At 39.0% G+C, this 24,939-nt stretch overlaps 2 protein-coding genes across 2 annotated transcripts in view; one reads left to right on the top strand and one right to left on the bottom strand.

Annotated features, from left to right (window-relative positions):
- The window catches only part of LOC140934688 (allene oxide synthase-lipoxygenase protein-like), a 28,696-nt gene extending 10,465 nt beyond the window's left edge, over positions 1-18,231 (bottom strand). The window contains exons 1-5 of the mRNA XM_073384270.1: positions 18,195-18,231; positions 17,451-17,549; positions 13,858-13,895; positions 12,596-12,818; positions 11,746-12,029 (exon numbers count right to left, since the gene is read on the bottom strand). Coding sequence (XP_073240371.1) covers positions 11,746-12,029; positions 12,596-12,818; positions 13,858-13,895; positions 17,451-17,549; positions 18,195-18,231 — 681 coding nt within the window. The remainder of the gene's footprint in view (positions 1-11,745; positions 12,030-12,595; positions 12,819-13,857; positions 13,896-17,450; positions 17,550-18,194) is intronic.
- A 1,218-nt stretch (positions 18,232-19,449) lies between these two features.
- LOC140934687 (uncharacterized) lies at positions 19,450-21,194 on the top strand. Its single transcript, XM_073384269.1, has 3 exons — positions 19,450-19,474; positions 19,733-19,875; positions 20,132-21,194. The coding sequence occupies exons 1-3, from the start codon at positions 19,450-19,452 to the stop codon at positions 20,975-20,977; spliced, it is 1,014 nt and encodes a 337-aa protein (XP_073240370.1). The 3' UTR covers positions 20,978-21,194.
- The last annotated feature ends 3,745 nt before the right edge of the window (positions 21,195-24,939 follow it).

Below are 24,939 nucleotides of genomic sequence, written 5' to 3'. Positions count from 1 at the left end.
ATCCATAAGAAAAAACTCAGATAACCACGCAGGGATCACCAGAAATTGTAATTTAAATCTCCTGTCCCCCCTCCACAAAACACCTTAGAGGGAGGACGCCCTTTTGCAGTGAGAACTGCTAAGGACTGGAATAACTTACCCCGAACCCTAAGAACTAAGAAGACTTTGAAATACTTCAACTCAGAACAATGGAAAGTACTATTAAATTCCCAAAAATTAAGGGATCTTTTGATATTAATTGATGAGATCACTTCGTTCTCATGAGTTTTAATCCTCACTGTACTTTTAACTATTTTTCTCGTTAGTCGAATGATGGTTATATCTCAGGGTAGTAACATGGTATATCCGGGACCCATTGATCCCTATTTTCCTGCCGTTATTTTGATCCCTGAGCCCCATTTTCCCCAAAATTTTGACCCCTGAGCCCTGACAAAAAAATTGATCCCATCCATGTTTTTACACAAAATTTTAACTGAGACAAAAATCTCCAAAATACAGAATATAAAACATGCTCAAATGGGCTGATGAGAAAAAAATTAGCTTTAATTTTTAGTGCAAGTTGTAGGTTCTATCAGAGCTTTAAAGATCAATATGAGTCAACCTCTTTTTGTGCATTATTCTATTTAAAACACTTTAAATATAATGTTTGGTGATACTAGACAAATGATAAAACCTGATTTTCTTGAACGGGAGCTTTAGTAAGATACACAATGTAAGTTATTGTTAATTTATACATTAAAAGCAGTCTACTTCCCTTTAACTATCGTACATCTTGAAAGATCCTGTGGCAGACACTTGATTTTTTCAGATGTAACGTTCATCAAGAGTAATTACAAGGTTTATTTTCAGTGTTGCTCATACGAGCAAGGCCACCCGGAGGTTAAAAAGCCAATCACAAGAAAGAATTGGATTCAAAATTCGAATAAATACATTTTCAGTCAAACAGCAAACACGTACAGCGAGCGCTGGTTGGTCCCCGGTTGAATTAACGTCACTGTAAGGTACTTCTGAACTAAGGTCTTCCTCTAGCTTTTCAATTCCTGTCCAGTACGAACATCTGCTTGCCCACGTCGGCCACGTTACTGGTCTACAATATTGATGTTAATAAAGTGTAATCGTTTGTCTCACGATTGAGTCACTTAATGATGTAGATCGCGACGTTTCATCTGCCTCCTTCAAGTGTTAGAAAAAGCAAAACTTAAAGACCTTGCCTTGCTAGTCTTCGTCGACGGGTCACACGTGAACTTATATGACTCCAAGCTCTGGTTCTGGTTGGTCGATTATTAGCCGCTGAGATTGGTGCATTTCTTACTCCGTTGTTTGCATGAGTTTTTTCCTCAATGGTCTGCTGTCGTACGGATCTCCTATTGCTGTGTTTCTTGATTAAGGGCAACTAAGCTACTGGACTTTCTATTCTGCTATCCCTATTGATGTTGTTAGAGTGTAATCTTATGTTAATTTCCTCTTTCACTCTGTGTGTGTTACAGTGAGGATCACGATCAATTACCAATAGCAAGAAAAATTAACTGATGCAAGCCAAAGGTTGTACAGCTTTTCTGTGTCAAGCCCATTAATGGATTTTCCTGGCTTAATAACCATTGAGGATTGTCAGGGGACATATCTGGTTGTAGGTTTTCCAGACCTACTCCTTCCAGCTTAGTTCAAATCTAATTGAGTCTGAAAAGTTGTCCGCCTAAGCTTGCTCTCCTTCCTCTCCGTTACCACCTCAGTGACGCAGATGAATCATCTGATTCAACTGACCCCTGGAGCAATGCATGCAACTAGGCGTTGCTCTTCAAGGCAGCTCAAACAGAAGTTGTTTCCATCTTTTATTATTTAAACTTCCCGATGATACACTTAGATGAATCGTCACGGTGCCCAGTCTGGTATACAAGGGATCTTCTTCTGACTTCAGGTTCCAGCCATCTCAAACCCATGTGATCTTCCAGAAATGCGTCACCGTTATGGTGGAGATCTTTTAAAAGAAATGCAAGGAGGAGAGGAATGATATACCTCTTGTAATTGTACTTGAGACCAACTACGTCGCCTTTTGAATAGATAATCTTATATTCTTCGGCTGCGTCTTGAACTGTAGCCTGCGAAGCGCAGACGCATTTCCGGTCGTCGCTTCTCTCCCTCCGAAAAATAGCGTCTGCGAACCCGAGCGACAAAACGATTTCCGTGACGTAAAACATTTTTAGCCAATCGCGGTTTAGCTCTTAAAATCAAGGAACTAACTCGCGAGACTTCTCGCAGGATCGTGCGCGATGGATATGTTTTCAAGTCGAAATTGAAAGGACGACGTGGCTTCTGTATAGCCGTCCTTTTTTCTCAGAACGACGCGTTTACGAAAGTTAATTTGCCAGGATTGTGGGACTGATTGACGAAATAAGTATCAAGAGGATTCATATCGAAGAAAAGATTAGAGGACATTTTTCATCTATTTGCCTACGGAGTCAATGATTTATCAGACGTAGTTGTTTTGATCATATTCGAAACGATAACTGTCCTAATGACAGTAGACGCATCATGCCTTTTGTTGCTTCTGTTCCTTTCTGGTTCCTGGCAGGAAAGTATGCCTTGGAGAACTCTTCGATAGTTTGTCGTGTGCCGTTTTAGATATTTTTTAGTAGATATCCTTTATCTTTGAAAGGTAGGACATGTGGTAATTGATTTCCCATGCGTGGTTGCTTCTTGGTTCAGATAGAACTTTGATCAGATCGAAAGCATTTTATATTTGCTCCGGTATATTTCTTTAAATACATGTTCTTTTCAAGGTTCTCATTTCCATAGTTTTTTTGTGAGATGAGTAGAAGCGTCGTAGCTGAAATGTCATTTTGACTATGATCTATTTACTGCTGTAACTATTTATTTCACGCTGGGTCTGGCCCAGGTTTATAATATTTCAGATCATTGTGTTGTGGCAATACTAGAATTATTAACGAGCGATTGTTAGAGATTTCTGCATCAGTCAAGGATGTGTCTGTGTAATTGATTCACCACCTTTTGTCAGCGCTGGTTAAATTGAAATAAATAAGTCTGAGCTCGATGTCATTAAGCTATGTTGCTTTCCTTTCGCTGTAGCGATTATTTTGTCCAGGTTTTGTTTATGTCACGTATTACCGTATTTTATAAAGCGAAACCAAAGGCCCACATCACATACATAGCTTAAGAAGCAGTTGCTTCATAAAGAAGTCAGCATTCAACGTCGCAGGAAACCTTGTTATGGTCGTGAAATTCACGTTCCAAAGCGTATTTGGTAATTCTCTCCAAAATCCAAGACACTTCAGCGCGCGAGGTCGCGAGGAGTCACTCGCGCTGTATTCTATCCTTTGATCTGATTGGCCTACATCAAAACAAAAGGTTTTACGCCACGGAAATCGTTTTGTCGCTCGGGTTCGCAGACGCTATTTTTCGGAGGGAGAGAAGCGACGACCGGAAATGCGTCTGCGCTTCGCAGGCTACTTGAACTGTAGTTTGTCCTTCACTCCCTTGAACCTCTTTCAACAAATTGACTTCTCCATGTGACGACGCATTCCTTCTGAACATACTCAGAGCAAGTGGAAGTGTACCAGCTCTTTCTTTGGTCTTCCCTCTCGTTCGTTACTGTCGTACACCCCGTCCGAATTCTTTCGCAAAGCTCTGCAATGCCTTCCTTTGTCGCTCCTTTCCCTCCGCGCTCATTTCCTCGTCCATATCTTCCTTAAGGTTTACTCTTGCCGTGCGACTTTCCAAGCCATTCCGGTGCCTTTGAACCCAGCTTTCTCTGTGTGAGGATTGGTAGAGCCTCTCTATTGATTCTAAAAGGCAGCTGGGCCGCCGCGATTTGTGGTCGTTCAGAGCGGGTGTTCTCACTCCACTAAAAAATTCCAAGCTCCAAATCTAAGGTGGTGTTACCTTTCGGGGCCAACCATTACATAAGCTGAGGACGAATAGCCCAAAGGGCGGAAAAAGTCTGTAAATTTTGTGCAAAACAAAACAGCCACTGCACGAATGAAAACTGAAAAAATCTTTCATGAAAAAAATAACCCATCCTCGGTTAAAAAATCAAATAGTGGGCCCCTTACTGGTGGCCCTTCATGCTGAGTGCTATAATATATAAATTCCTGCAGACTCTGCTACTTGTACCTAGTATTCAACATTCCTTTCACCAATTCAACCGTTTATTTTATATAAAAAAAACTAAAGAAAATAAACTATAAAGGCCTTGTTACTTTTATTTCACCGAGGTAAGTCTTGGTGTTCCACTTATTTTCACTAATTCTACACTGTAATTTCAGACTATTTATCATACTAGCATTTATCAGTTATACAGAGATGGAATGTGTCCTTTACTTTCCCGGCCCGATACTAGTACTGGTAGGTGAACCGATCTCGGTTTCTCATCAGAGTTCGAGATAACCCTAAAACTCCATGCAATTAGAGCAGATTTATTAAATTGCGAGAAGCACTTATTTTGCAACAAAGAGCGCGAATTCATTGTACTTTTGTATTCTACTTTTGACGTCCATTCTAATTATTAAAGTACTTTTAAGGGTTAAGTTACTGGTCAAAAAATACGAACCTCGATTTATAGTCACCTTGTGACTTGCCTGAGGCGACGAGGCAATCGGGACCTATACAGTAAATCTTCCGCTTTCAGTGAATCGGTTTGTCTATTGTCCTGGTGGTATTGTTATGTTTGATCGGCCGAAAAACTCTACGCTTGGACCCTTGCCAGGAGTAAATCAGTCAAGGAAGTACTTACGTACCTTTCTCTGTCACAGGATTTCTTTTTGCCCTTTTTCTTCTTCCCCATTTCTCGCAAAAAAAGATATGTATAAATCGCTTTCTCTGCCCTCTGGCGTTGACAGCGCGCTGAGGAGTTGCGTTACACAAAGCGAGAAAAGTGACTTGAGATTCATGTTACGGTGCCCTCAACAATTAATAAATTAAGAATATGGTACCATGACACCAGGACTTCGTATGACAGGAACTGCCGCCAGCCGGAAGCAAGAATAGGTATTTTACTTCGGCCAGGAAACTCTGTGGACACAAACTTTATTAAGCGGAAAAATATTGTGATAAGAGATTTTTAGACCGTGTAATAAATCTGATCCCTGATTCGGGCTCAAAAGCCTTGTGATCCCTGATCCCATTCTTCTGAGCCCTGAGCCCTTTCCTTTGAGCCCTGATCCCAGTCATATTTTGGGCTTTGATCCCTGAGCCCATATACCATGTTACGACCCTGATATCTACACCGGCAAATTTTCAACATTTTATTTTGCCCTCAAAATCTTTCTACAGTAAGTTCAGATGATGTAATATGCATATCTGGTGTTCTTTTATGAATATACCTTCGCATTTAAGAGAAAGTCTACTCAAAAGTTGACTGATTTACCGGAAATCAAAGAAAAATTTCATTTCCGTTACTAAGAAAAAGGACAGCAGGAGCGCAATTTGACTCCTCTTTTCAGCATCAAGTTCTATTGATGCGCTGAACAAAATCTACTCACTGCTTGGATTCATTGACAAACTACAGCCGCTGTATGTCCAACTTGATTTTTCTTGCTTCTGTTAAAGCTGTGATGACTAATATTACTTGCTTCTTGTCAATATTTGTTATGTTGTTGAAATATACTCCTTTTTCCAGGGCTTACATTATTGTTTTAAATTTACATTACGTCGGTGTGTCTTCTCACCTGATATATTTTGACAATTTTGCCGGGAGAGTAAAATGTTTTCTTGGCCCCTAATCCTCTGGTCTGTTTTTCTGTCAATTTCTTTCACTCTACAGAAGCAATTCTTTTCAATTTTGAATAAAACTCTTCTTCAACGTTCATACTTCGGCGCGCTTCACTGCATTAAAGCTGACACTGAGTAACGCATCTTCCGGAAATGCGTCACACCTATCAACTGGTCAAGTATCAAAATCCAAGGGGGCTATAGAGAGGTCATTTGGCATTTTCTTAGGCTTCCACGAGCATTTTACACAGCGGTGATTCAAAATGGCGGGCAAGAAAGTCGGTGATGGTAGTATGGAAGCAAAACAGTTGATTTTGAGAGGAAAATAAGCTTTTTCACACTGGAAAAGCGTTAATTACCGCGTGACCTATTTACCTTGACTTACGGGAACCAGTTTTTTGGAGGAATAGATCATTATTTCTTCGTGAAATTTGGCAAATACACAAAGAGCACGTCAATGAACAGATGTGTGTTTGACCAAAGGTTAGAATTGCCGTACAGCTGAATTATTGATGTCAAAATGTGGATCAAATTACAAAATTGCAAATTGTACCCTAGAGGGTGGATTAATTGGAGCTGTGTCATGGTCGAACACAGAATTATTCTATCTTAAGTCCTTATTTGTGTAACATTTCTTTTTTAACAATAACTCTAAGGATTCTTCTGAAATTTTGATTTTTCTCTTTCCGTGCCACCCTAGGAGGTAATTAAATTAACACCTTTTGGGTGACATAACATAGTTTATTTTGATATATTCTAGTTCCTCAAGAACTGGGGAATACTGTCAATGTAGTGACATGTAGATATTATCCATAAAATAACCACTAAAAATGATGCAAAAATGAGCAAAATTTGCCGGTGCAGATACCTTAAAATTTGTATTGTAAACACTTTTATTGTAAAAAGCTATAATTGTAAATATTTTTCTTGTAAATAGTAACCTATCGTAGTTTTTATTTCATTTCATTGTATTTCTTAATTTATTTTTTGAGGGCGTTAAATAAAGTCGCTTATTTTATATTATCTTAATCTCCCTATTTTCGGAACCCCACTCCACTGGGGTTCATGTGACATTTTTTGCGTCACGTGCTGTCATTAGACCAGGGGTGCTTACCATTTGACAGAAAATTTCGGAAATTCCGGATGGAAGGTAATGGTAAGACCACGTTTCGGAAATTCCAACCGAAAATTGAGGAGTACGTTTTGAGGTAGTCCTTTCATTCCGGTTGGTACGAACCAAACGGAATGTTGCTTACCATTAACCAATTTCTCGGTTCCTTCCCGGTTCCAGACTCACTCTACATAAATTCGCCCTTTTTTGGTTTCAAACCGTAGCGGATGTGGCATTTCTACGGTAAACACCGGATTTTTCTGTCAAATGGTAAGCACCCCAGAGCGAGGTGAAAAACCAGTTTCACAATCTCAATCAAAGCCAGGCGTGAACAGGAAAAAATCGACAAGTAAACAAACGATATATACCACCGACTTGATGGTTGAGGCCAGCGACAAAGCAGGGAGGTACTTGTTTCGGTTGAGTGATCGTCGGCGAAGAGATCGAAAATCACGGCGCGACTCCATCGCGGTACTTTTTACGATCAAGTTTTTGTTACATCGTGAATTTGTCAAAATCTATGACACTTTCTTCATATGCAAGTAAGTACACATGTTTTCCTCGCGTAAATTTAACATAATTTATAACGATCATTGCTTAGTTTCATTTTATCAGAGAATTGTGAGCGGTTTTGATCGTCGCGATTGGTATGGCGCGTTTTTACGGATAAAATATGGAAATATCATTAATTAAAATCAATGTCGTGTGTACATACATCCCTGCATACTAAATGCATCCATGTTATGTGCAATAAAAGATGACATCATTTCCCGTTAAGAGCCAGATCATTTCCGCTTCCTCATCTTTTCGTGGTAATCATTCCCGCTTCCTCTGTTAGTTTGATTGCACATCTTTTAGTTTTAACGAAATGATTACCACTAAAAGATGAGGAAGCGGAAATGACTTAGCTCTTAACCAGAAATGATGTTTACCCATGCAGCAGTTTTCCGGCGCTTTGTTGCCTGTCATTCTCCATCTAAACATGGCGGATCGTCCTGCGGGCTGCGGATCGCAGGTCTGTCCGAGACTTTGTGCGGAACGTTATAAACGCGGTCATAAATCTTCAGACCAGATCAAATCAAAGAGGAAACAATTCAATGACGAAAGCAGCAGAGATGAATTTGAGTCAATCGCTGATGAAGTGAATGCGCAATTTCAGATTCCAAGACAAGCTAGTTGAAGCCAAAGAACCGCTACGGCGGCTACTTCTACCATTGTGCCAGCTACTTCTTTCTATCCCCGGCCATTTGTCTTTGTGCACTTGTGATTAAGTTACCCAGGGAAACAAAAAATTCCTCGATATAAGGAAGTCAAATCGCTGCACCTTACATTTTATTTCTTCTACCCCATCGCTAGAAATCCGCCATCTAGTCAATAATCATTTTGTCCCCAGGCTTTCTCTCCAAAGCCATTTGATCTCTCATTTCCGCTTCCTCATCTTGGTTAGTTTCATCGCACATCTTTTAGTTTTAACGAATATCTTTTGTGTTATCGAACATCTTTTTATACTTGTATCACGTTGGCTTCTTCGCCTTTTTAGTTTTATCCTACTTCTTTTAGTTTTATCGAACATCTTGTGCTTAGTATAACGTTGCACCGAACATCTTTTATTGCACATGACATGGATGTATTCAATATCACAGGGATGTATGTACACATGACATTGATGTAATGATATTTTGATATTTTGTCCGTGGTTACCCTATTGTTACCTTTCTGATTCTGTTGAGATCACTTCGCCGGTACACACTAAAACAATTATCCACCTCAGGCGAAGTTGTTGAAAAATCCCTTCGACTTCGTATTGGGATTATTTAACAATATGAACTTCGCCGTTGGCGAAAAGTAATTAATTAGGCGCAGCTAAAGGTGAAGCTCCCGTTAATGACAAAAAACATTTCTTTATCAACAAAGAGTCCTATTACATTTGAGCCTGCGATCAGTTGAAAGCTAGAAACTTGTCAGCGGTAAACTTCAAAAAACACGTAGCTTCGATGGGTCGACAACTGAGCCCGCGATACGGTCATGCGATACTGGTCAGCAGATACAATGTACATGCTTTGACAGCTGTCAAATGAATACAACATGGATGTGAAATGTCATGTTGCAGCGGCGTGGACTAGTTTCGCACGCCCCGGTAAAAATCGCCCATGCTCTCTTCGTATTCATCGCAGTCACTCAACTTTTGCAATATCCGCTGAGCAAAGATCACCGGCGTCTGGCGAGAAAAGCTTCTGAACTGCAAGTTGCCAGCCAGCTTGCTAGACCAGTAGTAAGTAGCGAAAGTTACACAAGACCGAAACCTACTTCAGAATCAATGGCGTCAGCACCGAGGAGGTTATTTCGTTGTGTGATTACTTCAGCGCATGAACTTGCCTTAGTAAAATTTAATGCTCTGCTTCTTTGTAATCACATTGCCTTAAACCCCGGACCGGTGAAAACAATAACTTGCGCTGCTTGCTCTAAAGGTTTAAGAAGTAAACAGTCCTTCGCTGAGTGTTCAGGCTGTTTGAAATGGTACCATTTAAAGTGTTTTGGCCCAGAGCTCGAATCTGCGAAGTTGTGTAGTGTCTGTGCCACTGCTGTGCGGATCAAAGTGGATCAGCAAGTTAGGGCAGCATTAATAACGGACTATTTCTACAGCAAAGTGGCTGTCAAGGAGTTTAAGATCGCTCATCAGAATATCAGGAGTATTAGCTAGTATTTCTGGCAAAATTGAAGAATTGCGTCTCATTATCTCTGAAGTGAAATCAAGTTTTCAGTTGTTGACATTCTCAGAAACGTGGCCAACGAAGAAATATCTGATTCGGAGCTTGAAATATCCGGTTATCAACTCTTTCGTCTTGACAGAGGCAGTAGGGGAGGTGGTCTCCTGGTTTACGCAAGAATTGATGTGAAAGTGTTGCGTAGACCCGACCTCGAATCGCCAACGAACGAGTCGTTTTGGATTGAAGTGTGTCTGCCGAAATTTCATAGTTTTTTGGTTGGGGTGTTCTACAGGCCACCTACAACCTCAAATCACGCTGTTAAAGATTTCATGTCTACATTTGGAAATGGTCTACAACAAGCTGCAGTTAGGGGCAAGGAAGTGATTATTTTAGGCGATTTGAACTCTGATTTGTTGGCAAAACGAAACAATACATCGATGGAATGTAAACAGCTTTTAAACGGACTCTGTACTGCTGAGGTCGGAAAATCTTACTCAGTTTGTACATCAGCCAACACGAATTACTCAGGATTCTCAGACACTTTTGGATATGATCGCTACGAATGCTCCTCATAACATTAAGGAGTCTGGGGTGCTAAGATCATCAATTTGCTTATTGCATACGAAAATTGAATTGGATGAAGGTGCCACCTGAAGTTAAATGTTTCAGGAATTATGCAAAGTACGACCCATTCAAGTTCTGTGATGACCTAAGAATCATCAACAACGTGTGAGTAGAGAATGCTTGGTCCAGGTTTAAAGCCTGGTTTCACTAGCGCATAAGCATAAGGCATAAGCATAAGCACAGGCACAGGTGTAAGCAAGTGAAAACTTGGTCGACAGAAGCAGAAGCAGAAGCACAAGAAAAACGGACGAGTTCGTTCTTCTTGTGCTTGTGCTTATGCTTATGTCGCACCTTTGACTAGTGAAAACGGGGTCGACATAAGCACAGGCATAAACACAAGGCCGTAGACCGATCATAGGTCATTTTGACCCAGACCTCATGCAAACATATCAAAAGCAATATGGCCGACGCTTCGTCCGCCATCTTGTTTATCATTGGGTTGAGGAAAACTGGTATCGAGAAAAGAGTCAAATATGACATTCTGCGCGTGCGTACGTTCTTATGCTTATGCGCCCATTTATCCAAAAACGAGTTCGTGGACTTGACAATTGCCCTTGGAGAACTGGCCAGATTAAACGTGAAATACGTCATCGTCATTGATGGAAAAGCAGTTTATTAGGCTTCTGATTATAAATATCTTGGGATTGTTCTCGATGCTTCGCTTACCTGGAATGCGCACGTTGATTACTTGATCGGTAGGGTTAGCAAGAGATTAGCAATCTTATGTTAGGGCGAATTAGAAAAATATAAACATGTAAACGGCAGGTACCGTTTATACGTCTTTTAATCTCCCTATTCTTGATTACTGCAACACTGTGTGGAGCTGCTGCGGGAGTGTTAACGCTTATAAATTGGAGAAGTTGCAGAGGCGCGCAGCACGTATCGTTATGCGTCTGGGGAGCAACGAAAAAAGCGCTAAATTTCTTATGTTACGTAACTCTGGAGAAAAGGCGTGATAGCCATGTACTCAATCTAATTAAGAAATGTTTAAGCAACCGTTGTCCACAGCTTTTTATGCACTATTTTAACTATAACGAGGATGTGTTGCCCAGAAGCACAAGGAGCAGTGGTGAACTTAGACTCCTGTCTGTAAAGTTAGAATGTACGAAAAAGGCCTTTTTTTGTATGGTTGTGTATTTTTTAATCAGATTTAGATTTTAAGATTTTTATGATTTTTCTAGTAATTAAATTTTTAAGGCTTTTATATAACTTTTTATAGCTATTTTTATTGGTACTTAATTATCAGTATTATATCTATTCAATTTAGTTTGTCATATAGGGCCTCTTTGGATAGCAGTTTTTATTTTGTACAAAAACTACGCTATTAATATCAAGGTTTCTATCCATCTCTCATTTCACATTGTTTTTCTCTGTGGTGCGCACGGACGGGCGGGCGGGTGGACGTATGGTCACGTGACTGCCAAATTTCTTGGATGGAAAGGTAACCAAATTTTGTTAGCTATGGGCGTCCGCTCGTCCCCGCTTTGCGCGCGCGTAGAGCTCCGCTTTGATTATAGTAACGAAGTTTACTTAGCGCTAGCACTTCCTGGCAAATTAGTAGCACAAAAGTTCAAATACCTGACGGTAGTCATTAAAGTCCTTCCAGTCGAAAAAGTTGTCTAGTAGACTCTCAAGCCCCAGATGAAGTAAAGTATTTCTCACAGCGTCAGTCAAGCTGTTCGCAGCGTCATCAGTAAACTGCACGTCTTTTGGTAGTTCATCAGCAGCTTCAGCTTTCACGAAGCCCGGCAAATCTGAGTACGCATCGTTCTGCCCCCATTCGTACAGTAGACGCCTGTGTTTAAGCTCTTCTTCTCTTTGAGCCTTCACTTTGTCATGCTGTTCATCTGTAGGCAGTTTAGCTGATAAAGAATATATCTAACGTCATCAAAGACAAAATTGAAAGAAAGGAATTCGAAGGATTCGAAAAAGTTCTGATGCCGGCATAACATAAAGCGGGATAGAGTCAGAGCGTTAAAACTAAAAGTTGAGACTGCTGTGTCACTTTTTAAACCCAAAAACCATTTCGAAATTTTCTTTCTATGCCTGCTTGAATTTCGGAAGCTGTTATTTAATTTAGTATCAGAAACAGAAGAAAACGTAGTGCTCGACATAAAATCTGCGTTCGGAGCAGTTTTGATTCTTTTTGGCCAAACAGCGAACCGGACAGAAAACGGCTAGACGAGCTTCAAAAAGGCTTTTTCGGCCAAAATTACGGGAGCGAATAATGAAAATCCTCCCTAGACATGTACAGGTCGGGATTCTAATCCAGCGTAGAGCAAGTACCATTACGAAAGTACTGGTACTATATTGTGTACTCCTACGTGGGTAAAGACAATAAGGGTCGGCAAAGTTTTTGCTTGTGTTTTCGACTGCTGAACTGGCTGGGGGAAAATATAATATCCCTTTGGTTAAAGACTCATCCTACCTGTTCCCTCAAAGACGGTACACTCCTTCTCCACCCATCGGTTGCATGGGAAGTCATAGTTGGTATCCTCCCCTTCCACTTTAATCGTCACACGGTCTACGAACCAATCGTTGTCAAACCAACCCCCGACTCTTTTCAACACCACCAATAAAGGATCGCCGACGTCTTTACCGGTCACACGGTAGTAATTTCTTTGTCCTGCTACAAACTCATCAGAAGTCCAGCCAAGCCAGCGAGTTAGGCGACGCAATTGAGACGAGATAATCCATTTTATGGATTTGAAACCGCCACCCTCAGCGACAAGAACATTTCCTACATCAGTAAAATATGTCAAATTAAAACACATTTCTTGAAGATCGAAATATGTTCTGGGTGTTCTAATCAGATCACTTCAGTAATGTCACTTTGTCCCGTAATGACTTTTACGTTTTAATAAAAGAAAAAAACATGGGCGTTTGTGTCAAGCCGGTATTAATCCGGGGGAATTCTAAGGTGAGTAGCGGCTTAGTGTTTTAGAAGTACAGATAAAATCATATGAGTATGTTGTAATTTTGTTGTTATTGTTTTTTTTTTTTTTGCGGTTTTGCTTTAATAAATATGTTGTTATAGTAACAGATATTAAAACCTTTATTGTAACTATACCGATACCTCCCTTTGGAGAGTAAGGCGAAATAAAGATATTCTACTATTCACTATTCACTATTCACAACTTTTTATTCATTCATTCATTCATCCATCCATCCACCCATTCATTCATTCATTCCTTCGTTCCTTCGCTCCTTCGTTCGTTCGTTCGTTCGTTCGTTCGTTCGTCCATCCATCCATCCACCCATTCATTCCTTAGTTCCTTCGCTCCTTCGTTCGTTCGTTCGTTCGTTCGTTCGTTCGTTCGTTCATTCATTCATTCATTCATTCATCATTTTTAAGAAACCGAAAGATAGTCAGCGGTCATCTTACGAGATCCATCAGGGAAAGAGCGGGTCAATGCTTTTTGCAACCGGAAGTGATGTCAATGTTTGTATTTTAAACATGCATCACGGTATATGAAAATACCCACTGGTTTTCGACTATTTTTATACAGGTTACTGAGTAAATTTAATTTCGAAAGTTCAATTAGAAATTTATTGTCTTCAGCTTTTCAAGTTACCTTCTGTTTTAACTTCTCTTCTCATGCTTCTCCTAGCCACAAATAATATGTGCTGTTCCGGTGAATTTGTTTCCTCATTTGTGACTGCAAAGTCATCGTAAGACAAGCGAGACTCTTTGTCCAATTCCAGCGACTCTGTTTCACCGTTTGTGCCTTTTAGTAACACAAAAAGTTTTAAATTATCAGGCAATAGCGTAGTAGTAGTGGTAAAAAAATGCTCCTTTTTTTTAATTATAAGTGCAGGTGTAATAAGAGATTTGTTGACTTGTTTTATCAAAAGACTGAAATGAGCCAATTTGTCTTTTTCTAGTTTTATTCCCTTGCCCACATAAATTAAACAAGTAGAATTTAAGAAAGGCTCCGCGTAAATATCAACTAGACGTGGAAATAGTCCAAAAATGACCTGGCCTCAAACTCAGCCAGAATAAAGCCCTATGCGCTCTACTTACAAAATCGTTGGTTTAAGTACGATCGAGTGAATAATATTTTGTGAACGATTTTTTTTCTTCCCGAGGCCTAAAACGGGCAAAAATTATGCAAAATTAGAGTCATATTCAGTGGCTCGTATATTTTAAAATAAAGTTGGCTACTAAAATATAATGACACTTCATATTTTTACTATCTTTCCTCTATAATTTTATCTGATTAGTTTGCGATTTGGTCGACAAGAGATTTTTAAAGAAATTTTTAAAGTTGCTGACTGAAAATCGCTTAATCAACCGTCAAAATTTAGCACTTTTTTCACGAACTAAAATGAGGATTGGTACATGGGTTTGAACACCAAGGCTTGTTTAGCCCGAAAGAACATTCTTTTTTCTTCAAATTAGCGAAATAAAATTTTTGGGTAAATGAAATCAAGAGCGCTGACAAAGCGAAGCAAATGTAAATGTTACACTAAAAACAGGCCAAAAACGTGACCTCTGACCGAAGCACAACCAAATGCGAATTACGGTAGGCGCCAAACCTTTAATTAATCATTGGCTTCTGTAGAGCTCATTCCCTGTTGTTGGCTTTTAGTCGGGATGTTTCAACACAAGGAACCACCGAACCACAGGAAACCGAATGATTATAAAAGGCTCGCAACAAATGTATCTTGTTCCTCTAGGATACACATGATCAGGCACAATTTTCATATTACATAAATGAAAAGGTCAAATAAAATTATACTGTCTTTCGTCCCACAAGTGAACCTCTTAACTCGAAAAAAATTGATTTACTTGCAAGCGCCAGTATAAGCCTTGATTGGCTCCTAACTCAGAGTAACATCTTTGCAGGGGAAGATCCAGGAATTTTTCCGTGGGGGTCCAAATTTTGGTTAGGAAATGACTGTTGAACTTTTTTGTGGCAAATTACTTTTCCCCCACACCCCCTCCCACTAGTCACTGAGAAGGCAGAGACGACTACGAGTTTCTCAATCTGTGAAAGCCAGTCGCCGTTGGCGCGGGAAATACTGCTTTGCGAGCGGAGGCGAAAATATAATAGGATGGTACCCAAAGACAATCACATTTTTGAATATCCCTAGAATTTAATTTAGTGACAAAATACAACACGCGTTTCATTAAAAGATTCAGCCAGTTAAACAGTGATATACAATCCTATCGTTGTCAGGATTTTAGTGGCAAACAAGTATCAGATCTCCCCGGACCCTCCCCCTGGATCCGCCACTGCTTTGGTGCCCTTTGATATCCTTTCTACAGCATTCGGTAATTTGAACAAACCAATTGCTAGCTACAGATGCACGTTCTGAACTTGAAACACAATCATTATAAACAGCAGATAAAATAAAAGAAGTGCACAGCGCCCCTCGAGCAAAAACAAGGGAAAAAGTTATTCTTTTCTTTAACTAGTTACAAAAGATACAGTCCAAAGCTAGTTTTATTTCATAAATGTTTTAGCCCACAGCATGGAAGAATTTCTTTCCTTCTTCCCAAATGCGCGGGGCAGAATTACGTGACGTGACATGCTTTAAATGACTCAGCACTGAAAGCTGGTTTGCCTGTGGCAGTTCGACAGTTGTTTTCGTTCATTGCCATGGCGGCAAGTGAAATTGTTACAGTTATAAGTTCAAATTCTTCATTCGTTTCCTTCTGGAGGTCTTTCCGAGGAATCTTCTGAAGAAGTTCTATGGACTCTTAAACTAACACAGTCTCAGGTAGGTATCGGTGGATTCAGTAAAAACTGTTAATTCGTTAAATCGCATAAATAGCTGCATAAAAGTCAGAAAACGGAACAGATTACTCGTGACTTTTGTTGTATTTGTTACCGCTTTGTGGACTTCTTGACACTCACTTCTATTTTAAAAAATCTATACACATTTCGGACCAATGTTGTCAGAGTTCGAGAAGCAACCGAATAATTAAAGGTTTGGCGCCTACCGTGATTCGCATTTGGTCGGTGCTTCGGTCAGAGGTCCCGTTTTTTCGCCCGTTTTCAATGTAATATTTACATTTGCTTCGCTTTGTCAGCGCTCGTGATTTCATTTACCCAAAAATTTTATTTCGCTAATTCGAAGAAAAAAGAATGCTTTTTCCAGGGGCACCCAACGACAATTTTCGGAAAAATGTCTGTTCGGAAGACGATTTGAGATCTAGAATTTTCGGAACATTTGTTGTAAAATTTCTTGCTTGCCTGCCTCTCCTAGGATTTTCGAACATCTAAAAAAAGGTAAAATTGCCCATTTTCAACAGATTTTTACCCTAAAAAGGTCACCTAACATTTTCGGAAGCCTTTTTTCTGGCTGAAATTTTCGAACAGGTAAGTTTTGATCCCTATAATTTTCGGATCACTAGACTTTCAGCTAGGAAATCCGAACAGATGAAAAATTTATAGGGATAAAAATATGCCCATATCCACCGTTTAAATACTAAAACACGTTTAAAAATGCTATGTTTAAGTGGTTTTGAACTATATTCTCGTTGGGTGCCCCTGTTTTTCAGACTAAACAAGCCTTGGTGTTCAAAGCCATGTACCAATCCGCTTTTTTAGCTCGTAAAAAAGTGCTAAATTTTGACGGTTGATTAATTAAGCGATTTTGAGTCAACAACATTGAAAATTTCTTTAAAAATCTCTTGTTGATCAAATCGCGAACTATTCAGTTAAAATGATAGAGGAAAGATAGTAAACATACGAAGTGTCATTATATTTTAGTAGCCACCTTTATTTTAAAATGCACGAGTTACTGAATATGACTCTAATTTTGCATGATTTTTGCCCAGTTTAGACCTCCTTTTGTAAGTAGGGCCCATAGGGCTTTATTCTGGCTGAGTTTGAAGCCAGGTCATTTTTTTACTATTTCCACGTCTAGTTGATATTTACGCAGAGCCGCTCTTAATTTTTGGCAGAAGTAAGTCACTTACGCGATAGTGCTACACTGATCGGGCGTAGAAATAGCAATTTCCCGCGAAATTTCTTTAGTAGTATATGGAACATGGTCTTCAGCACACCAAGGAAAAAGCGGTACTCAACACATGATGATTGCGTCTATTGATTATGATGGAAATATAACTGCTGATCACTTGTTTAATATGGGACTTAGCACCTTGGTTTTTATAGCTGACATAATCGTTTCATTCTTAACGCGAATATTTGTTAAGGACAATACCAACATCGTTGTCTTTATTGGTTATAAGCGGTTTTTTTTTTTTTTTTTTTTTTAACAAACAGTACGTTTCAATGCCTAAAACAATAATTCGTTTTTCTGTTTCGTACCTTTAATAACTAGAGACACTGATCCATTTGTTCCAGCTCCCTTTAGGCTTCCTGTGGCAACAGTGATCAGATATCTTACTGTCTCGTTCTCAGAATCCGCTGCAATAATATTTCAAGAAAGTTAAGATACACTGACCAAAACGTAACCTTAATGATAAAGTATTATCGTTTGTGTCCCTGCACGATGTAGTCACTTGTGATGTAAGTCGCGGCGAACGACTGCAAACAATGAGCGGCCAATACTCAGTCATCCTGAGTGAAACACGACAAAGGAACAAAGAACAACGCAGCAGCTTACAGCTTCTAAAACAAAACCTGGCTTACAACATATGGAGAATCTATCCTGTCTTTGATGCACGAACTTTTTTAAACAATGTGACAAACCGAAGTTGAAAAACTTGCTCACTTTTTCTTGGCTATGATTTGCTAGCAAAGAGGACTAATTTGTTAAACCTTAATGCTAATTGGCTAGCAACATTTGATGCTCGATTTTCATTGGCTGTCCAACTGTCCGATTTGGCCGGTCTGATTACTAATCACACATGTCAAATCGGACAGTTGAGGTGCTGCATCAGCCAAGTTTAGCAATAAATAAGGGCTGCTGAAAACCAGGGTATGATGACACAATTATTATTATGATAATATTATTATTAGGAGCATAAAGAAAGCATCACTAGACGTATTGCCACCACTAGTATTACTGTACGTTCTGGTAACTTTTCAAATCATAAAGGAGATGCTTACCGCGAAATGGACTCCAGAGAGAGTGAAGAAATTCCATTCCTGCTTTTATTTGTCCAGACACCAACCTAAAAATCGTTTGAGAAATCCACGAACAGCGGTGAAAAATTATCCAAGCCAGTAATTCTGTTCTCTACAATAATATGGCAAAGAGTAATTGACGTGCATCAAGTGCAGTTGTTGAAACTCACAGTATCTATTATTCCTTGGGTGTCTAAAATTGCAAAATCCCTTCATTATAACAGCCAAGAAGCGACTCCTGGTAAAATAGGCAGTTGGGGTACCCTGAGTCAACCTTCAATTGGTAAAGATTGGACTCCCCACCCCCAAGAAGTGTGTGTTAAAGTCCCTTCTCTCCACACAATTTTACTAATCTAAAAATATCCTAGTAAGCTAAAAAATTCTTAAATTATAAGTTGGCCTGTTGCACTTTTTAGGTAAAAAACCGTAAATCTTATTGGATGGATTGTTAACAAATAATTCATTTTGGAAACTGAGTTGTTTGGTTATTTGTTAATTCATGATGGACACTCTCACACTCATACAGTCGATTACAAGAAGCCCCAGCGGAGATACACGAGGGCTCTTTTTTGAACACTCTCAAGATCGGCTTGAAAGCCCAGGGTGCATCAGGTTGCAATTGCAGGGGGAAAGAGTAAATGATAAAGTTAAGAATTGATTGGCGCATAATTCTGCTCGAAACAAAAATGGCGAAATCGTCCTAACAAGCAGGTTTTACTGATAATAAAAAATTCATCCAGATTTACTGATTTAGATAATGATTTCCTGAATACTATTCACAGTCATGTAATATTGATTATCCCGTGCGATGACGTATTATCCATTATTGCCAACGAGGCAACCGAGCTAAGAAGCGAGGTTGACTCCGCGGCAGATTATAACGCCGCGCAATGTGGGCAAAACCCCTCAAATTCTACGTAACCCTGTTGCCTTAAAAAGTGGGAGCGGTTGGATCTATATTGATGATTTGTGTGTTTCTGTAAGGCGTTTCTTATCCTTTCAAGAAGTATTGTATAGTTATCCGGATGGCTGTTTTTTTGCCATATTTCAAAAGTCTGAGTCTGTAGACATCAATTTACATGAATCTGCAAATCAGGTTTCCACTTGTATAAAAATATTATAACTTTCTGAGGTGATTCTCACTGTGGTGCTTATTTCATGTGTAACTGAAAGATGGGCTTATTTGTAAACTGAGTTGCTAACACGTTATTGTTACTTTAAAAAATTAGAGTTCATGATGTCAGCAAGAAAGCAGTTTAGGGGTAAGTTGTAAAATTTTATTCAAGTTGATGTTCCTTATGAAAGCGCTTATATCTTTGATATGATGGAAAAGTGTGGGCAAAGATGGAAAACCTTTTTTAGCTCAAGACACTTGACAAATGTTCAAGCAAACTATGCTAAGATAGCATAGCATGTGTTATTGTGTTAACTATAGTGATGATAATAGGGTTATTGTTGCTGTCACTGTAAGCGCATTGATGATCATGCATCCTGAATTTGTTTGCTTTTCTTTCGTTTAGTAAACAAATGTGGGTACATCCAAAACATATCCCCCGTCAAAACCGCTGCAAGGTCCAGACATGATTGGTTTGACTTTCACCTGCAAGTTTCACCGACTAAAGTGCAAAGAGTAGTTGGATTTGACCACGTTTCGCCGTTGACTGTTCCTAACAGTCAACGGCGAAGTCAAACTCCTTCAAAATCGCTCAAAAAACCGCTTTTGAGGTAAAACGACGACTATATACCACAGGTAAGGTAATTCAACGTTTATCTATCATCGATTTATATACATAGTTAGCGATATATCGCTATAGGTGAAGCAAACGGTAAATCCAGTACGTTTACTATAAAATAACAATCGGCTACACAAACAGATTGTGTGGGCTCCCTGTGGATTTGACAAAACAGAACAACCCAAGATCAAGCACTTCCAAGAAACCAAGTCTCCCGTCTTGTTAAAGAACCTTCTTATACCGGATGATGAAAGCAACGACTGGCTTTTCAACCAGCAATCCTATGTTTCGCAGTGTGCAAATGCTGATGTACCATTCTCCTATGTACCAAATTTTCTCAAGTCAGAACGTTCCGAATCAAGATCACAGGAAGCGTCTGATGTCTCTTTACGAGAACTGAAAGAAATGTCGCCCAATCAGAAAGTCAACGTCCATGCAACTCTGTCAATGGGAGCCCAGGAGCCAAACAAGAGAGAAACCAAATTCAGTCAAGCTTTATCTGTCAAAGAAGACTGCATATTGGACGACGAAACGGGCACAATGGAACTCCACATATGGGAACCGTTATTTACACAACTAAAAAGCAACAAGGCCTATTACTTTCAAAACCTCACACTACGGTATTATCAAGGATCAAAATTCCTTAGCTCCAACAGGAATACAACTTACAGTGAGGAAACCACAACTAAGCTAAAATATGTTGTCAGTTTAAGCGTTTTTAGTGCATGCCAACTTTGCAAAAAACGAATTGGGGATGAGTCGGGCGAGTCAGTGAGATGCCAAAACTGCAAAGTGCGACAAAGGATCATCAACTGCAGGCGGGAAGGCTCTGTCAAGCTGTGTATTCAACACAATGAATCGGAATTGTGGCTCACTGCATTTACAAATGAAATCGAAAACCTCCTGAAGAATACAACAGCAAGTATGAGCAGTACCATAGATGAAATAGAAGATGCCCTTATGAGCCTAAAGGATGTCAAATTGAAATACAACTCCCAACGGAACATTGTCAAAGAAGTACTAAACTTGTAATTTCCACAGGAAGTACTGTGGTACTAAACAAATCAACCATTTTGTGGACAAAGTTAAAGAATTTCAAAAAAATGACATGTGAACTCTAGTGAAACAAAGTGGAAAAGAAACTGTTATTTAAGTTCGTGAACAGACCAATACAATCAAAGCGTTCATAGTTTTGTTACCTACATTTTTTGCTATCTATAATAACGTTATAAAACTTTGATATTTATTACTGAGACGTGCTACGAAGCACGTGCTACTAAGCTTACAAAAAAATTAAAACTATGATTTGCCATGTTTTAAAATACAGTAAAGATCCAACTGTTGTGCATCTGCTGTTTTACGCGGCTACATGTTCACGCATGAATTCACCCGTGAATCAAACTAATCGTTTTTTCATGGTTTCCTTTCTGATTCTGTTGAGATCACTTCGTGTGTGTATACTAAAACAATTATTCACCTCAGGCCCAGTTAATATTGTTAAATAATCCCCTCGACTTCGTCTCGGGGATTATTCAACAATATCATTAACTTCGCCTTCGGCGAATAATTGTTAAATAACACAAATAACAGTGTTATGGGCCGGTCTTCCAGAAGCTCTGTTGGGCGAATATCCTCCTTTTGGGTAAAGTGACGTTTCGGGATACGTTCAATGTGTTTGCAGCGGTGGAGATTCTTAATATGTTTCTTTTGTGTCTGAGATAGTTGTTACGCTAGTGGGGGTTGGGACCAGTTTAGGGGGAAGAATGACTTAGGATTGGGGATGTTTAGTTGGATGTAAAAACGGGTTGATAACTGGACCTAGTAAAGGTGAGTTCGGACTAGGGGACCTCTGGGCAACCGAGACAGGGATCTCGTCGCATAACTAGCTATAACTTAATGCTAATTATTCAGAGAAAGGGATAATGAGTATAAACTTAAGAGAGTTGGTTACGTTGATCTTGATGATGATTTATATGCGCTTTCCTAGAGAACAAAAGAGCCAGCACCGTCCAATCTTTAAAGATTTGAACGAAGGAAAAATGACGAAATCGTCCAGTTCAGAAGCAAGTTTTAATGATAACCCCAAAATTTTCTGCAGCCAGTTAATGATACTATTATGTTCCTGTTTTGATCAAAATTTGAGCTAATCTATTCAGTTCTGTACACGTCAGTCGAGGCATGAGGAAAATCAGAGAAAAGGGAGACGATTCAGTACTTTCTTATTTGTGTACTTAGCATAAGAGAGCGAAATCCATTTTTTGAAGCAGGCGAGTTCATTCGTCAAGTAAAGTTAATTGTCTTTTTGCTCATACCTAACCATAAATCAGGATACGGCCTGCAAAGAGTGACCAATCACAACACGCCGGAATAAAACAGCAGGCGAAGGGTTAAGTAGCTCAATTGGATATTAAATACGGTTTTAAAATAATCCGTAAAACAAAGTCTAGTGTAAGTCGTAAGTTTAAAACTTTCGAAATCATCAAAATACGACAGTAAACATGCATCACAGTATAACAAGTACTGGTTACGTATCTTTTTTTTATTTAATATCCAATTGTTAATTCAAAGCTGGACTATTGCAACTCCCTAGCGTATGGCTTGCCTAAATATCTCCTACAAAAGCTTCAGTATGTTCAAAACGCCGCTGCGCGCCTTATTACTGGTATACGGAAACACGACCACATAACCCCTATCCTGATGGATCTGCACTGGCTCCCTGTTAATGAACGCATTCAATTCAAGATTCTTCTTTTGACATTTAAATCTCTAAACGGCCTTGCCCCTGTCTACATTGATGAAATGATCCAACGTTATGTACCAAATAGAAAGCTTCGTTCGTCTTCTGCATTTCTTTTAAAACAAAACAAATGGAACCTTAAGTCTTATGGTTTTAGAACTTTTACAGTAGCTGCTCCCTTTTTATGGAACTCCTTACCTTTAGAAGTCAAGTCTTCGCCCAGTTTAAATATTTTTAAATCTAAACTGAAAACACACCTTTTTAGATGCGCTTTTAATCTAAATTAGTTTACTTAATCTTTTGTTTTTATATTTCTAAGTCATACTGTAATACAATGGATGTAAAGCGCTTAGAACGCATGCGGATAAGCGCTATATAAGTGTTATTATTATTATTATTATTATTATCTTTTGATGAACTTCATATAATTATGCACTTACCGAGAGAAAGCTGCACGAAGCAAAAATGACGAAAACGTCCACTGGCGAGAAGATTTCTGTGATTGTAGTGCGATTACCTAAAAGTTTAGCGTCGTCTTATGATTTCCTAAATTCTAGTGTGTTCCTGTTTTGATCAAAGTTCGAGCTATTAGTACGCGTCAGTCAGGTATGAGGAAAATCAGCCAACGGAACAATATTCGGAACTTTGTCTTACAGACCGCACCTTTGTACTACGAATTGGGAACGAAATCGTTTTAAGGAACAGGTGCAATCATGCTCAATTGACAGAAGATAACTGTCCTTATTTTTTACGTCCTTCTACTCATTAATACTGGCTGACCTTTATGTAACTTGTCTAAGGTAATTATGTTTATCTATATACCGTTTAGTTTATCTTGCAAAAATGTGGCTTATGTGAATGTGCTTTGTGATCTTCGATTGTAAATATTTACTTGGTTGATTATATTGTAAAAATAATTTTCCACTCATTAGAGTGAAAGCAGTTTTGCAGACTACATAAAGAAGATCGATTTGCTGAACAATACTAACGGCAAAATATTGAACGTCTCAATGGTGCAATTGTCCTAGTAGTCAGCTGCTTATATAAAGAAAGTTCAACTTGAACGTCTATTTAGTTAAACACCGACGAAACTTTGATTGCTTTCATGATTACTTCTAGACATAAATATGATTGCTCAAAATGTTATTATTAATGCTATCTTCTAACAACTTACAAGAGTGCGCTGATTTTATAGGAGGGCGGGCTATTCTTTGTGGGAAACGGGAAATTAAATTAGAAAAGAGAGACTAAAACTTTGGTAAACCTTTGGTCGCCTTTCAAAGTTTTAATTTTTCGAATTCGAAATCAGAATAAAAACAGTAGTAGAGATGCGGCTACATGGTTACGTATATCTTGAAGAATTTATATGCACTTTCCTAACGAAGCAAAAATGACGAAGCTGTGTTCAGAAGCAAGTTTCAATGATAACCCAAACCCACGTTCACTTCTGATCACCTAATTATACAATAATTGTTTTTTCTGTTCTGAACAAAATTTGAGCTAATCTATTCAGTTCTATACACGTCAGAGGTATGAGGAAAATCAAAGAAAAGGGAGACGATTCAGGACATTCTTATAAAACCTCACCTTCGTACTAAGCATATAACTGCGAAATCTGTTTTATGGAAGCAGGTGAGTTCCTGCGTCAGGTAAAATAAATTGTCTTTCTACTTTTTCCATAAGGTAGGATAAAGGCCTGCAAATAGTGACCATACAATCACAACACCCCTACTTTTATTGAGAGAAAACAAAAATGAAACTCTTTCCTGATTTTAGCGGGCCGTATACAGTAAATACATATATTAACTAATCACAGCACGCCTATTACCCAGCTGAGAGATGCGGTATAAAACAGCAACTATTCCATGTTTGTTATTCACCTGCACTAGGCGAAGGGTGAAGTACTAGCTCTGTTGATATTGACTAAGTTTACAAAATAATCCGAAAATCAAAGCCTGGTATGAGTCTCAAGCCAGCCAAAACTTCCGAAATCATCAAAATACTAAGACAGTAAACATGAATCATGAGTATGTAACAAGTACTGGTTAGTCTTTTGATGAACGTCATATAATTATGTACTTACCAAGAGAAAGGAAAGAACCTCTTTACCCGAAGCTGCACGACGCAAAAATGACGAAAACGTCCACTGACAAGAAGATTTCTGTGATATATATGCGATTACCTAAACGTTTAGCGTCATCTAATGATTTCCTGAATACTAACTAGTGTGGTCCTGTTTTGATCAAAGTTCGAGCTA

The sequence above is a fragment of the Porites lutea genome, chromosome 4 (assembly GCF_958299795.1).
Source record: "Porites lutea chromosome 4, jaPorLute2.1, whole genome shotgun sequence".
NCBI lineage: Eukaryota > Metazoa > Cnidaria > Anthozoa > Scleractinia > Poritidae > Porites > Porites lutea.
The sequence above is the reverse complement of the archived record's forward strand: the minus strand, read 5'-3'. Positions and strand labels throughout refer to the sequence as shown.